This window comes from Trachinotus anak, unplaced genomic scaffold (assembly GCF_046630095.1).
Source record: "Trachinotus anak isolate AG129_WGS33_773 ecotype Australia unplaced genomic scaffold, CSIRO_AGI_Tana_v1 ptg000010l, whole genome shotgun sequence".
Lineage (NCBI taxonomy): Eukaryota > Metazoa > Chordata > Actinopteri > Carangiformes > Carangidae > Trachinotus > Trachinotus anak.
In genome coordinates, this window is record NW_027273861.1 from 23,251,971 (window position 1) to 23,266,766 (window position 14,796).

At 41.0% G+C, this 14,796-nt stretch overlaps 1 protein-coding gene across 2 annotated transcripts in view; it reads left to right on the forward strand.

Moving 5' to 3' along the window:
• The window catches only part of bcar3 (BCAR3 adaptor protein, NSP family member), a 76,427-nt gene that overhangs the window by 18,663 nt on the left and 42,968 nt on the right, over positions 1-14,796 (forward strand). The window contains exons 1-2 of one of the 2 annotated variants that reach the window (XM_071486309.1): positions 4,927-5,100; positions 14,188-14,383. In XM_071486309.1, coding sequence (XP_071342410.1) covers positions 14,196-14,383 — 188 coding nt within the window. In that variant the 5' untranslated portion in view covers positions 4,927-5,100; positions 14,188-14,195. Of the gene's footprint in view, positions 1-4,926; positions 5,101-14,187; positions 14,384-14,796 lie in introns of those variants that run through there. The other variant, XM_071486308.1, reaches the window with a different exon arrangement.

Consider the following 14,796-nt stretch of genomic DNA (forward strand, 5'->3'; position numbering starts at 1 on the left):
GCACCTTTTGAATTAAATTGATTTAAGATATTGTGAACACAGTAATCTGCAGCTGTGCAAAACAAGGACTAAAATCTAATTACATCAATTGCAATCACATCCTGTGTCTCTTGTGTTCTCGCTTCTCTGTGATCGACTAAAAAAATGAGCTGCTGCAGCTGTGTGCAGCTGGATCATGATGATTGTCACATTGACAATATCCATCAAATCACAGAATATCATCCTTCATTCAGTGAGTGTTGTTCAGAGGTTTACAGGTCTGTGACCTTTACATATTAGATAATTTATATCACATCCTCCCAAAGAGTACAGGCTGAACCGGGATAATCTCTCATGTGAAGGTGATAGACTCATCAACATGACCTAGAGTTAATACTGTAAACATCTTCCTGTTTCTGTCTAACACCAACTATGCCGTCCACATTCTGCTGTTATCTTTTGTATGTCAAAACAGGGAAGATCCAGCTCTTGGAATTAGACCGACTCAAGATAGGAACATCCAAAAAACATAAACACTGCAAGAAAAAGTACATTGGAGCAGGTTTGGACATTGTAGAGGTCATTTTCTTCTGTACAAAATCTTGAGAATTTTAGCTACAAAACTTTTTAGGTAATGTATCTTTTGCAGATTTTGGATTTTGTCAGCACAGGAAACGCATCAAGCCGATTGTGTTGTTGCATAGTAGAAGTATAACCAGTTATTTTGGGGCAAAGTCACCAAACCTTTTAGTGTTTTTGTTCTATCATCAAATTTGACTGATGATTATGTACATGCATTTTTTATTTCCCAGTGACCATTGAAAGTGCAGTTATGACTCTCCCCCTATTCATTCAGATAAGAGCCTGAAATAACTGGGGCTGTCGAGTGGCGAGATTTGCCCATAAGGACTTTGGTAACATTCATTTAGTATTTGATGTTCCAAAAAATGATCTCCAAAATTAAATGACAAAATAGATCATCATTCATTGCCTTCCAGCATGTGCATATGATTTATACCAAAAAACACTTAAGTTTACTTAGTTTAGGCACAAAAACTATTAAGTTTGTGAACCTTAATGTTCATAGTTAAAAGAAACCAACACTGACTGTTGGTGGGAAACATCACATTACGTCTGCAATTCTTCTGTGAGCTCTAGAGGTTTTGTCATATGTTGTTTTGGGTGTTTTAACAAATGACCAATGCTGTCCTTTTACTGGTGAGGACATCTCATCCTAAATGGGAGCATTTATATGTAATGTTGCACATTGTCCCTTATAAAGACATAAGGAAATGAACGCCTCCCAGATTATGTAACACTTCTTGACAATCGCTCTAGGCTGCTGCATGTTGCAGCCTTTACAGATTCATATGACGTAGGACCTGCCAGGAATCATGAGTGATGCTCCTGTCAAATTCTGCAGCACTGTGAGATCGATTAAAATAACCAACAGGAATCCTGTGGATCAACAGACATTGATGTTTCGCAGACACAATTATCACAGTGGAGTTCATTCTACCTGGAAAAAAAAACTGATTTTGACCAACACTTTATCGTAAGACCCTGAGGCTGCAACCAGAGGAATGAGGAGTGGCCTAAACATTGAACTGTTTACACTTCACACTTTTCTGATCAGAAACATACGCATGGAAACACAAGTATGTGCGTATATAGATCTAAAGGGGATTAAGGGAGTGGAGGAGGAGGACAGAGGGGTAGGAGTGGGTGGATGATGAGTGGATGGAATGAAGGGGAGAGAAAATGAAGAGAGGAGGAGGAGAGGATGAAAGGAAAACGTTCCTTGCACAGATTATATCTACTTACTGAGGAGTTAAAGGAACCCCACAAAACTACACGGAGAGGAACCAAATAAAAGGAAAAACACTCAAATTGTTCTAAATAAACCAATGATAGTCAAATCCAATTATGCACAGGTTGCAGCTCCAGTAGGCGGGAAAGCCAAACCCATCTATTTAATGGTTTCAGAAACACTTGTGACCTGAGGCAGACTTTTGGTCAGTGTTCGGAAATGAGTGACTCAGCGAGGCGTTGTGCCAACATGCTATGCTGACTGAGTGCCAATGTGCCAAAGCGGGGCTTGGCCTGAAGACTCACACTAACAGGAAGTACAGAAAATGGCTGTAATGGTAAGGCATTCTACAAAAGCATTTAAAAAATGCAGTAAATTAAAAAATATTTTGGTCCTCAGACTTCTCTGAAATGGAAGATAAAGCCTTGATCTTCTACACTTCCTGTGCAGTACAATTAATTCTGAAATTCTAAAAATACTCTGGTGATTTCCCAGAGGAGGAAATGCCACTGTGCTTCGCATCAAGCCGTTCTACTCCGCATTTATTTCTGTATATCAGGACACTCCACTGTGTGATCACTGGTATATTTAATGGTTATTACACGATTCCAACAAAAGAAAATGCTAATAAATGTGCGTTTCCATCTCATACTCTTATGCAGTATTAGTCGTTGGGTACGTTACAATAAACTGCTGGTGGCACTGATTCTTCAGTTGGTGCCATTAAACAGGATGCAACAAGAGGATAAATTCAGAGAATGAATTTCAGAGCGCCAGTCAAACCTCAAGTGATAGAAAATCATATGTTAAGTTTGATGGAAATATGCCATTTATGTTTTTTTTCATGTAGTAAATTGAGAAATTTTTATATGTCTTGTGTCTCTATTCAGGGTTCTTAATGCACAAATTGAAAACGCACTTAAAAACACTGATACGGTGTCACATCCATACAGCAGTGAATGGATCCACTTGAAGCCCATCTTTTAAGAGTGTAAGGACGTGCCTCTATGCACAGGCTTCTTCTTTCGCAAACAACTTGATAGAATCTTTCATCACGAGGACACATGTTTGTGAAGGATGATCGTTTCACTCTGCCCCCACAAACTACGCCCCCTTCCAACCCTGTTTTTTTTTTTTTTTTTTTTTTTTGGAAGGGCTCAGGTGATTCAGAAGTTGATTACAGATTACTCTCCTGACTGACTGTACAGCTTCCTAGAAGTACCACCTTCACACACACACACACACACACACCCACACACACACAAAGAATTTGCACTTGCCTGTGTGAAATAGTGCTGAGATTTACTCAGGAAAAAACTGAAACTTTGCTTCAGATGAATATGTTTACCTCCAAACCGAACCCCGGGACAACTTCTAGACTTGACTTTGACATTCATGCTTATGGTGACATTTTATTCACCATGTTAATAGCTGTGTGGCAGTAAGCACTGGCCAAACCATCAACCAGATTGTAAACAAACCAAACGAGTGCAATATCCAAAGCTCAGGAGCTGCATTTAAAAAAAAAAAAAAAGGTAAAATGTGTCACAACATTGTTGTGCATTGTTAGCACCATAAGCGTTGTAGTGCTACAGAGATGGCCCAGCCTGCAAATCATATTCTTCAGGGAATATGATTGTTTGGTACAAGCCCCAACGAGGATCACATCATGATAATTTAAAAACTTTTTCAGTCAATATGTAATGCAAAAACTGAAAGCGTGAATCATATCGCAATATCTGCCAAAATAATCGCAATATTTATTTATTTATTTATTTATTTATTTATTTTGCATATTGTGCAGCCTTAAAACAAACCTAATGTTTAACCATATAATTTAAACCACAACCAGAATAAAACCAAAAGTAGGGACACCTGAAATATCTGCTCTTGTTATCCATTGTAGTGCAAAGTGTACAGTTTAACCAGAAAGTTAGTATGTTAATAGATGCCAGCTATTATTTATTTAATAATTTTTTTCATACTGTAAATGTGCTACCTGCCCTACTGGAAACTTTTGTAGTTTGATATCTAAAACTAAAAAAAACAAATCTCCCCTTACCACCATGAGGATATTTGTTTGACCCTCATGTACTTAAGTGAAATTCTCAATCTCAACAAATTTAGCGTGAATAGCTCAAGATCAAAAGACTTTTATCTGTGAGGCAGCATCTGCGTGTGTGTGTGCGTGTATATGTGCATGTATGTATGTATGTATGTGTGTGTGTGTGTGTGTGCGCGCGTGTGTGTGTGTGCATGTGCATGTGTGTGTGTGTCCAATGTGGGCCATCTGATCATCTCAGCTTTCATAGCAGCAGGATGGACTCGTATTGTCTGAAAGGAAACACACACACACACACACACGCACACACAGAAACACGCACACACAGAAACACGCACACACATGCACGTGTCTGGGTGTTATCAACTCTAGACAATACAGAGGAACAGCGGGACAAAGACAGGAGAGAGTGTTGTCCTGAGGGCCAGCCAGCACACATGCACACAAACACACGCACACACATACACACACATTCAACATGACCTCATCACCTGATGTAATGACACAAGCAGAGCTTCTTAAACTTCTTTCATCTGCTCCACCAGATGAAACTGAATCATTTCTCCCTCCATAGTTAAAAGCTGTGTAATGAGAACTAGAGTTTAACCAGAGTCGATTTATGTTTCAGCCAACAAGGAGTCAAGTAGTTAAACTTCATGAGCGCGCCTCAAGTTGCTCAAACATGTCACAACCATGCCGGGATCACACTTTTTTCATCCCCCCTCTGCAAATAGCAACATTAGGTCACATCTAAATCTTCTCTAAGTACCAGACCAGTTGGTGGTGTTGGTGTAAGAGGTCCTAAACAAAAAGACTTGAAGCATGAAATATGAGGCTGTGCAGGGAACACAGAGGCGAGGGGAGGTGGAGGAGAGGAGGGCAGAGGGGAGTTTTCTTCAGTGCTGCGGGGGGGGGGGGGGGGGGGGGGGGGTCAAGAGACAACTCAGCTAAAAAAGAAAGAAAGAAAACTCCTCCCAAACACAGTAGAGGAGGAGGAGGGGCTGGGTGCTCACAAATCACTCCCCAGAGAGAGAGAAAGAGGAGGGCAGGGCTTGTGATTGTGCAGCGCTACTTGTTGTTGCCTGTCTGAAGGAGCATGAGTTTATAGTCCTCCAGCCGGTCAGCCAGCCAGTCATTCAGATCAACTATGAAAGGGGATAACTTTCATGTAAGCATATAGAACTGAAAGGTAAACACAAAAGAGGAACCGAGGAACCGGAGAGAAAGAGAGAAGACGTCATTCTGACAGGTAGGACTGAAAATGTGTTTATGTGTGTGTGCACTTAAATGCAGTAGATGTGTATATGTGTGTGTGTGTGTGTAGGAATGTGTGTCTGTAGTTGGTGATAGCAGTGCAGACAGAGGTGAGACAGTTATCTTTCTTTTCATCTTCTCCTCTGAATGTATTTTCTGTCGTCTCATGTTTTTTCATTTTCTAAAAAAAAAAAGTTAAAATCGGAAAGTTGAATTTTTTTTTTTTTCGTCTGACGGTGGATGCTGTTTATTTCGTTTACGCTCCCATGCCTCCCCTTCTTCTCTCCACTGTCTTTCTCTCCATCTCTTCTGGTTGAGATGTTTACAGCTTGCAGTGAGCCACATTTACTCAGGGACTTTTTGAGCAATAAGTTGCCTTCCCAAGGCGCTGGGTGTAACTGTGGTTGCTGGGATTGGTGGTGCTAACTGTGGAAACCCCAACAGGAAATAATTACATGAAATATGACAGATAAGACCAACGGTATTTCTTTTCATCAAGTCGTTAATAAGTTTACTCACTAAAGCTGTGTGCATCATGGCTTTGATGTTTGATGAAGTTTATTTTTTCTGTGCAGATACAATCAGTGATTCAACAGGAAGACATTGACGATACATGATAAATGCTTCTTCTCTAAAGCCATTCAGTATGACTAATGTTACAGTAACATATGAATTATAAAAACTTGTCAAACAGGGCGTCACTTTCTCACTGAAGAACACTTTGACAGGTTGAAACTCTGACCTTCAGTCACAGGAACACATCTTTAAACAGCAAGCCGCCTACAAGATGATGACAGAGTCAGACATATGTGTGCGTGCGTGCGTGCGTTGTGTTGATGTTTCGTGTGTTGTGCAGGTAAACACACATGCAGCAGGTTGTTTTAGACATTAGTCAGAGTCATGTCTGAACATCATAGTGAAGTTGATCTGAGCCAGTGAGTTTCAGCTTTAATTAAAGCTGAATGTGTCTGTGTCAGATTCACAGAACTTTGCTTCAACTGTGCAGTGGTTGTGTACTTTCAGTGTGTGTGTGTGTGTGTGTGTGTGGTGTGGTGTTGTGTTACTTGCCCCAGTGGGATGAGGTGGTTGGTATACCAGCCAGTCGTCAGCACTATGTGACCTGCTGGTCTTCACAAAGACTGACTGACTGACTGACTGCAAAGCTGGAAAGTAAAAAAAAAAAAAAGTACATGATCTTTACTTAAGTACAATTACAAGGTTCTTGTATCATCATCACTTTGTGGTACTTTAAGCTTTGCTACATTTCAATATAAAATATTGTACTTTTCACTCTACTACCTTTCTTTAATTCTTCTAATTACGAGTTCATTTGCAGATAAAGATTTTACTTTTACAAAACATGTAACAAGCATGTAGCATAGGGAGCAGATTAAATCATCCAACACTATACGTACTGAATTGGGGGGCAACTAAGGATTATTTTTCAATATTGATTAATCAGCCAAATATTGTATTTTCTTGATAAACTGATAATTGTTTGGTCTGTAAAACATACACAGTGATCAGTGAAGTTTTCCTAGACCCCAAAGTGTTGGTTTCTTATCAACATAGAAAAAAATCAAAGAGATTCAATTGTCACATTTGAGAGAAGTGACTCAAACAATTAATCAATTGTCAAAATAGTTGTCGATGATCTAATTTAATAGTTGACCAATCATTGCAGCTCTGGGATGAAGCAGTTGGACCTTTGCAGACCAGCTACAACATCATAATGAAGCAATCTGAAAAGGGCATCAGTTCATTTACCCTTGTAAATTTTAGTACATTAGTAAACTCAACACCATCCTTGTGTCTGTATACTAAATCTAAGGCCAGGCAGCAGGTGGTTAGCTTAGCTTAGCATAAAGACTGGAAAAATGGAAGAAAACAGCTCTTCTTGCCCTGTCCTAAAGTTAACAAAAAAAATGCCTATGTAAACTTGAAGGGTGTCTGTCATAACTTGTTAAATCTCTTCAAAAAAAAGAAAGAAATATAAAAACTAGTAGTGTTTTAATGAAGACGCTTACAGGAGCAAGCCAGTTCATGGTTCTGCTGACAGATTGGGGGATCACGCTAGAAATCATATTGACGACCTCCTGACAGCAAGAAGAAGAAGAGCTCCTTGAGTGCGGAAGAGAAATGAGCAGGACATGCACATGGTGCACAACAGGAGCGTTCATTTTATTTGTCTTGTGCATGCACTGTCAGCGGGCACACTGAGCAAACAGTCCATGTGGACTCCATGTGAATTTCTGGCTGAACGCGGACGTGTACACAGACACGAACTTTACGTCACGCAGACCCTGTGCTGACATGGAAACCATGAATTGACCTTAACTAACAAGAGCCAGGCCACACGTTTTCCCCTGCGTCCAGTCATTATGCTAAGCTAAGCTAATCATCTAGCTGTACCATTATACTTAGTGTATATACATAAGAGTGGTATCAACCTTCTTATCTAACAAACGTTATTAGATGTCGATGTGGTTAGACGTGAAGAACGACACACATGAACTCGATTGGAGTTGGTGTCTTGTGGGCAACATAAGACCATCACATGCCATTTCATCACATTAGACATTAAGTTTTCGATGATGTTACCAGGTCAGTCGTAGATGAGATGACGCCACAAGTGCAACTGCAGATGCTCCACCATGTTGTCTTTGTTGTAGTTGAAGCACATCTCAAAATTAAGGATTCAGAAATTGTTACATTTTTCTGCAAATATTTTGTACTCATAACTAAATATCACTTTGAAAGCTGGAGTTGTACTCGTAATGTAGTACTTTTTACAGTGTAGTATTGTTGGTTTCATTACAAATAAAGGCTGTATCACTGACTGACTCAGCCTGCTGTTTCTGTGTGTGTCTGACTGGTTCACGGTGTAGTGATCGTTGACTGTACTCAGACAACACACCCACACACTGCCCATCTCTACATTTTGTTGTAGACATAATAAAATGAGCAGACACAAACACTGAAGGTAGATTATGTGCGACCGTTCGAGAGAGAGAGACACGCGCACAGATTCAGAAGTATTAAATGGCAGCTACTGCTCTGGGATTTAATAACGGCCTCATTAATATGTTACACACATACACACTGTGGCCCCACGCACTGAAGAGCGCAGTAGGACACCTCTCTCTCTCGCTCAGACAAAGGCTGGCTCTAAACAGCGGTCATGTGACAGTTGTTCCCATTGTTCACTTCTGGCCAGGGGTGGTTTTGCTAATGCACTGGTGTGTTTGTGTGTGTGTGTGTGTATGCCATAGCAGGAAGACACATTAAGCCAGCTAGAGGAAACCCCTCATTCCCAAGCATGTTGATGTTTGCGTTCATCCTCCCTATTGTGTGTGTGTGTGTGTGTGTGTGTGTGTGTGTGTGTGTGTGTGTGTGTGTGTGTGTGTGTGTGTGTGTGTGTGTGTGTGTGTGTGTGTGTGTGTGTAATGACGGAGCAGCAGTGCGAGATGTAGCATTTGCTGTTTCAACACGCCATCTCATGCATAAACCATTTTATTATATAAAGTGTGATTCATGAGATTCCTTCAGCCAAACCTGAACATTGAACCTCAGTTGTATTGAAATGGGACCAACTGAACCTTCTCAAAGACTCCTGGTGGTCTCCAGAAAGCCCAGTTTTTAAAACCACCCCTTCAGTGGATTAACAACAAAGCTCTCTGACTCCTCGCTGATGTGTAGGGTTAGCTTGAGAGAAACGCAGAGAGAGCTTGCCACCAAAGCATTAAATTAAATTTAAGTGAATAAAATTTGATTTGATAGGAATGTTGTTTCCTTCAACGCTGTGAGACAGAATCAAAGAGAAAGCTCAAGAGATACTCAGTAAGAAAGAGGAAGGGGAGCTCTCTATATTTGTTTTATTGCTAGTAATCCTTTATAATGAGCTGCCTGCTGTCTAAATGTTTATACTGCCATTTCCTCTTCCTGTTAATCTGCACTTGCTTCCCACCCAAGGCCTTGTGTGTGTGTTTGTGTGTGTGCTGGTGTTCCCAGCCCAAGGCCTTCACTAGTGTTGGTGACAAAGCAACCCTCAGTTCAGAATATTTTGTCTTTTATAGAATTGTCAAGGAAAATACTGTTGTTTGGTTGGTTGGTTGGTGTCCATTAAAATGTTAAGAGTTGCAGAAGTAGGAGAAGAAGGTTCTTGGGGTATTCCCTCACACTAAATTCCCATTCCAGTTTTCTTTTAATGACATCCTCAATGAAACTTGGTCCCAAACCTCTGAATCACTGTCCACATCGCCAATCAGAGCTTTGTAAACAGGATGAAAGACATCCTTTTCATGTGCCAGAGCTAGAAAAATTGTGTCCAAAAAATGGCCACAAAAATGGCCCTGATTGCAACATGATGCAGTTTAGTCTGGGATTAGATAAAGAGACAGTGACTGAGACAATCTGAATCCACGGAGGAACTGTGACAAGTTCTCTAAGATGCTTAGAAACCCACAGGCCAAGCACCTTGAAAAGAAAACTGTGTGAAAGTGCACTGAGAAGAACTGGTGTTGTTTTTAAGACAAGGGCAGTCACACTGAACGCTGATTTGATTTAGGTTTTTTCTGTTTTTCTGCTCTTTGAATGAAAAAAAAACTATTCACTAAATATTGTGTGCAGCATTTTTGTGCCTAAAACCTTACACAGAACTGTGGCTTTGACTCACAGTTGCTTATTATTTGTACTATGATTCAACCATACGAGTTTCCTGCGCACTGAAGACTCGGACGTGCTCCAGCTATAAATCATCTAACATATTATCTAAGCAGAAAATGAGACAAAGCTTTTGCTTCTGTAACCCTGGATCCCAAAATGACTTCCACTCTGCAACTTCATGTCAGTGCATCTCAAACATAGTTCAGCTGCCTGAATCATTATGAAAGGTAGGCTATATTAACCTGCAAGTAACCGTAGCAACAACACTCATGCTTCACGCCAGGTTGCCAGTTAACTCACCATGTAAACTAACCTAAACATGGGTTAAACTGACTGCAAACTAACTTTTAAAAGGTGGATGAACATTTGAAAATAACTTTTCTTTTTAAAGGGATTATTAATGGTGATGTCCCCATATAGAAAATAATGGACTTCGTAGTAGTGTGGGAAATGGCAGCACTCCCTCTTTCCCCCTGTGTGCATCATTTTGTGTGTGTGTGTGTGTGTGTGTGTGTGTGTGTGGGGCGAAGTGACCGGGCACTGAACAGCTGTAGGGAGGAGAGGATGAGGGAGGCAGGGAGAGAAAGAGGAGAAAAAAAAGTGGTGGAAGGACAAAGGACAGAAAGAAGGTGACGATGTGAGGAAGCAAAGAAGAGCTGACATCATGATGGACAGACAGAGAGAGGGAGGGGATGTCTGTGTGGAGGGGAGGGGGGGCGGCACAAGATTGAAAGAGAAAGGGAAAGATGGATGAGTAGGGATGGAGCATGGAGTGAAATAACTAGTGTGGCAGGAGTAGATGGGGTGTATGGAGAGGTTAGAGGAGAAAGATAGAAGGAGTGAGTGGGATTTTTGTGGAAATAACTTCCTTTAGCTCTTAGCATGAATAATTTATTTAAAAGACAAAGTATTCATGTGCGTAAGTGGTGTGTGTCTGTGTTTCCACTCAGTGAGAGTCGGTGCTTTCTCCTCTTCAGGAAGGAGTGTGTGACTGGCAGATGGCCACACACACACACAAATACACACATACAAACACACAGCTGACCATCCCTGAGGGTCTTATAATAGGTCCTCCTCCTCCTGTAGTCGTTCTGCCCCTCAGAGGAATCCCCACTCTGACCCAGCATGCCTTAGCAGGACTTTTACAGTGTGTGTGGGTCTGTGTGTAAACTCAACTTGTCACACTGAAATCTTCAACTGGCCAGCTGTTCCTTTCTCTAAACCTGTATTAGCATTTTTATTGATATTCATCATCACAAGCTGGTGACTCATTGGCCCCCTGCTGGAGCTGGGTTTAGCTCTCTGTTAGATACAATTCCAGGTTTTTGTGTATTCGCTAAGCTCCAGGGCTTATAAGTCTTATCAAATCTTTTATTTCTCCTTGATCTTTTTATTAACAAAAAAAGAGCGATGTACACAACAGTTAGCAGAGAGTTAGCAGGGCCCCAATTTTAACCTGGCATTGATCATCGCTTCCACCAGTTGAAATGACGAAAATCTGCAGCTTCAGCTAATTAGTTAATTTGTTAGAGAAGGAAAACGCAAACCCTCAAATTTTGAATGGTGTAATTTTGCAGTTCAACTAGACCAGCTGCGACCAGCGTCGTGAGTCTTGTGAAACAATACCATGCTGTGGCATTTTAGTGAAATAGTCGAGTGAACTGATTTGTTTAAATGCTATCAAACCCCAGCTGTAGCCCCTGCATGCAGGATATCAACACGCATCACGATACACATCCTGACTGTATTCTGCATATCTTCTAACATGATTTGTTTCTGCTTCTTTACTCCATCGTGTCAAATGTGAACTCCAATTTTGATTCTTACCAGTAGTTTCTACTGTAGCAGATTTCAGCCCTATGCACTCACTACCTCTGTGACATGTTTAGTTAAGCACCAACAATGTAGGCAGGGGAAACTGCTAAGCTCCATGAAAGGCAACTTTTAACAAATGTAAGGCTGTTGTGTTTCAACAGTGCATGTTTGCTTCTGTCACTGTGTGAACCCATAGAACCATAGACATTGTGTATTAACAAACAGTTAGCTTGGGCACTGGCACTGTTTACTGACCAGCAACAACTGTGAAGTTACAGTTAAGTTTCCAGTTTCACACACTTTCACCACAGCCTTGGTGATTCTTGGATGTATTGATTGCTAAGCTGCTGGCTAACAAGATGCAACATGTAAACATGACAATGCTGGAGTACTTTTCCTGGTGAATATTAACTGTTCATCGTTCTCCCTCCCTGCAAGACAGCAAACTATTTCACAAAATGTTGTACTCATTGTTGTATGTATTTTGCACTATAATAGTTTTCATTATGATATAATTATGTAGTACACTGGTAAATGCTGTGTCACGATGACTCGTTCTGCATATGAATTTCTTGCAGTTACAACATAGTCGACTGAAATCAGTTTTTCAGTTTAGTTCAGTTGGTTGGAGACACTCTGCCTCCTCTGCTGTAGATAAATTCTGACTTCATCACTTCAGAAAATAATGTAGAACCTAGTTGGTTGATAACATCACGTCTACAAACTAAGCTGGAACAACTTTACAACTGTGACAGAAGGTGCCCTGAAGCTTTTCTCTTTGTGAAGTTGCAGCTTTGAATACATATTACAGTATTTTTCACATCAATAATGTTGATGGCCCTCGGTCTAGACAGTGCCCCTTCATCTGGCAAAGCTACTACAGTGCCAAGCCCCACAGTTGACTCTGCAGCCTACTTTCTGTGATCATAATCAAGTTGTTCAAAAAGAGACACAGTAACAAACACCAGCATAGTTGTTCAGGTCAGATTCTTGGGTTTGATGAGATCAGAAATAAGGAATGTTTGTTGAATCCCCGCGGTCCAGTCGGCCGACATGTTTGCAAGCTCATGGTATTTTAGTTTGTACAGTATGACTAACAGCTGCATGGTCAGTGAATCAGGGCAGATGATGGCGTGCTGTCCAGTCATCATGCACCAGGGGGGTTTATGAGGAAACTGTCCAGTGTTTTCCACCACTGCCAACCTGTCTGTCCTGTTCATCTCTGTGTATTTATATCTGCCTTTCTGTCTGTCACAAGACAAAGTATTCCTTCTTTTCTTTAGACTTTTGTAAAAATGGGAAGTTGCCAAAGTCCTGAAGGGTGTGACATTCAGAGTCTGTTGATACAAATCCTGGAGGGTCAAACCTCAGTTCTCTTCTCGCATCCACTAATAAGTAGCTGAAGTCAGCCTTCTTATTGGCTCTGAGCCCAGCACAGTGTAAAAACTGGCAGGGATATACAACAACTCCTGGATGAACTCCTAATGGCTCAGTCAGGTTCAGGTGTCTTTCAACCTGATGCACCAGATGGTTTGTTACACAGAACCATCTGGGAAGGCCTCATGTGGAAAACCATCTGTCTAACATTGTATTATGGGCTAATTTCAACCAATCAGATCCCGCAACCTTCCCATTTTTCTCTTTATTAGCGGAGCCAGTTGCTCTTGCTGAAAATTTTGCCAATCTGGAGAAGAGTGAAAAGCTCCTTTCCTTGAAAAAAGCCTTCAGTGGTGTCCTCTGTTCTTCTTTCAGTGAAGAAATACTCTACAGCTCCGATATAACTGAAGCTATAGCGTCTGTGCTAACGTCTTAAGGAGCTGCCATTGCTAACAAACAGTCGCTTTTTGCTGTCGTCACACTTAAGACACACCTGTAGCAGCCAGTAGTTCCTCCCCTATAGGATGCTGATTGGTCCGAAATGAACATACCCTTCTTTATTCCCGTCTTTACTTCAGTCATTGTTACGATGGAAGGTTGACACAATAAATACAGTATATCAGCAGATTGTCTATTTTCAGTGTGTTTGCGTACATCTGATTAAAAAAGGATAAATCACTAAATCAGCCATTCAGACATGGGACAGTCAGAGTCACATTACCTCGCTCCAACTACTGGAATAATATTATATAATGACAAGTCTTATTTCCCTCCAGGAAATACCCAAGTGTGTCTTTTTCTGTGCGTGACGGTGTATAAGTGTGCGTGAGTGTGTGTCAGCCTTGTGAGTGTATTGGTGGTGGGAACTCCTGCTGCACTGACTCTTGTTATGTGTGTATCATGTATCATAATATTTCATCTCAGTGAAGACTGGACGTCGGATCAAATGTCCTTTTTCCAGCAATGTATTACACCTGATCCCTCTGGTTTGTGTTACCCATGGTTACATAACTGTGTCCCCCATGTTCGGCTATAACACCTGGATGAACTTTCATCCCATGGGGTTAATTCACATACTGTTTTCTTGGTATTTATCACCTTAATAAGTCTCTTAAAAGACATTAAATAAAGGGATTAACATTTAGGTTCAAACCTTTAAAGCACTGGTTGAAGATCAGATTCAACTTCTCTCTGTCCAACTATTTATTTCTGTGTTTCTTTCCAGAGTTGAGGATGATGGCAGAGGGGCGTTTTGCGAGTTTGCCCAGGTCCCTCCATGCACACCACACCCTGGAAGGAGGCACCACCCACCCTGGAGTCAACTCCCCCTCGCTTGGTGTCCCCACTAGCAGCACCTACTCCTCCAGGAAGCTCCAGGCTTCCCTCGCCTCCTCCATGGACCTCCTCAGCTCCAGACCCGGGTGAGTTGCGTGACCAAAAGTCGATATACTACCCTGTGCTGGTGTTTCTTTCCAGGATTTCCAGTGTTTTCTGTAAGCCAGCTCAGAATTAGGACATCCTAGTGAGATGAACAAGATGGTAATCACAAAGCAATCTGGCTCCCAAAATGTCAAAAATAATTATATACAAACCCACAAACCATAATTTAATCCCCAAACTTCCCAAAAAAAACCAAAATGTTAGGAAAATATTTACAAGATGGTGCACAAGACATTAAATATTTCCATTTATTTCCACTTGAGTACAGACAAACATGGCATCTAAATATTTTCTGTCTGTGTAAGCAGCATCAAAAAACGTCAATGAGGAGTTAGAACAAGTTGATTCAGAGTATAAATATGATGCTTTCAATGTGCAATGTTTTTCTTACCTC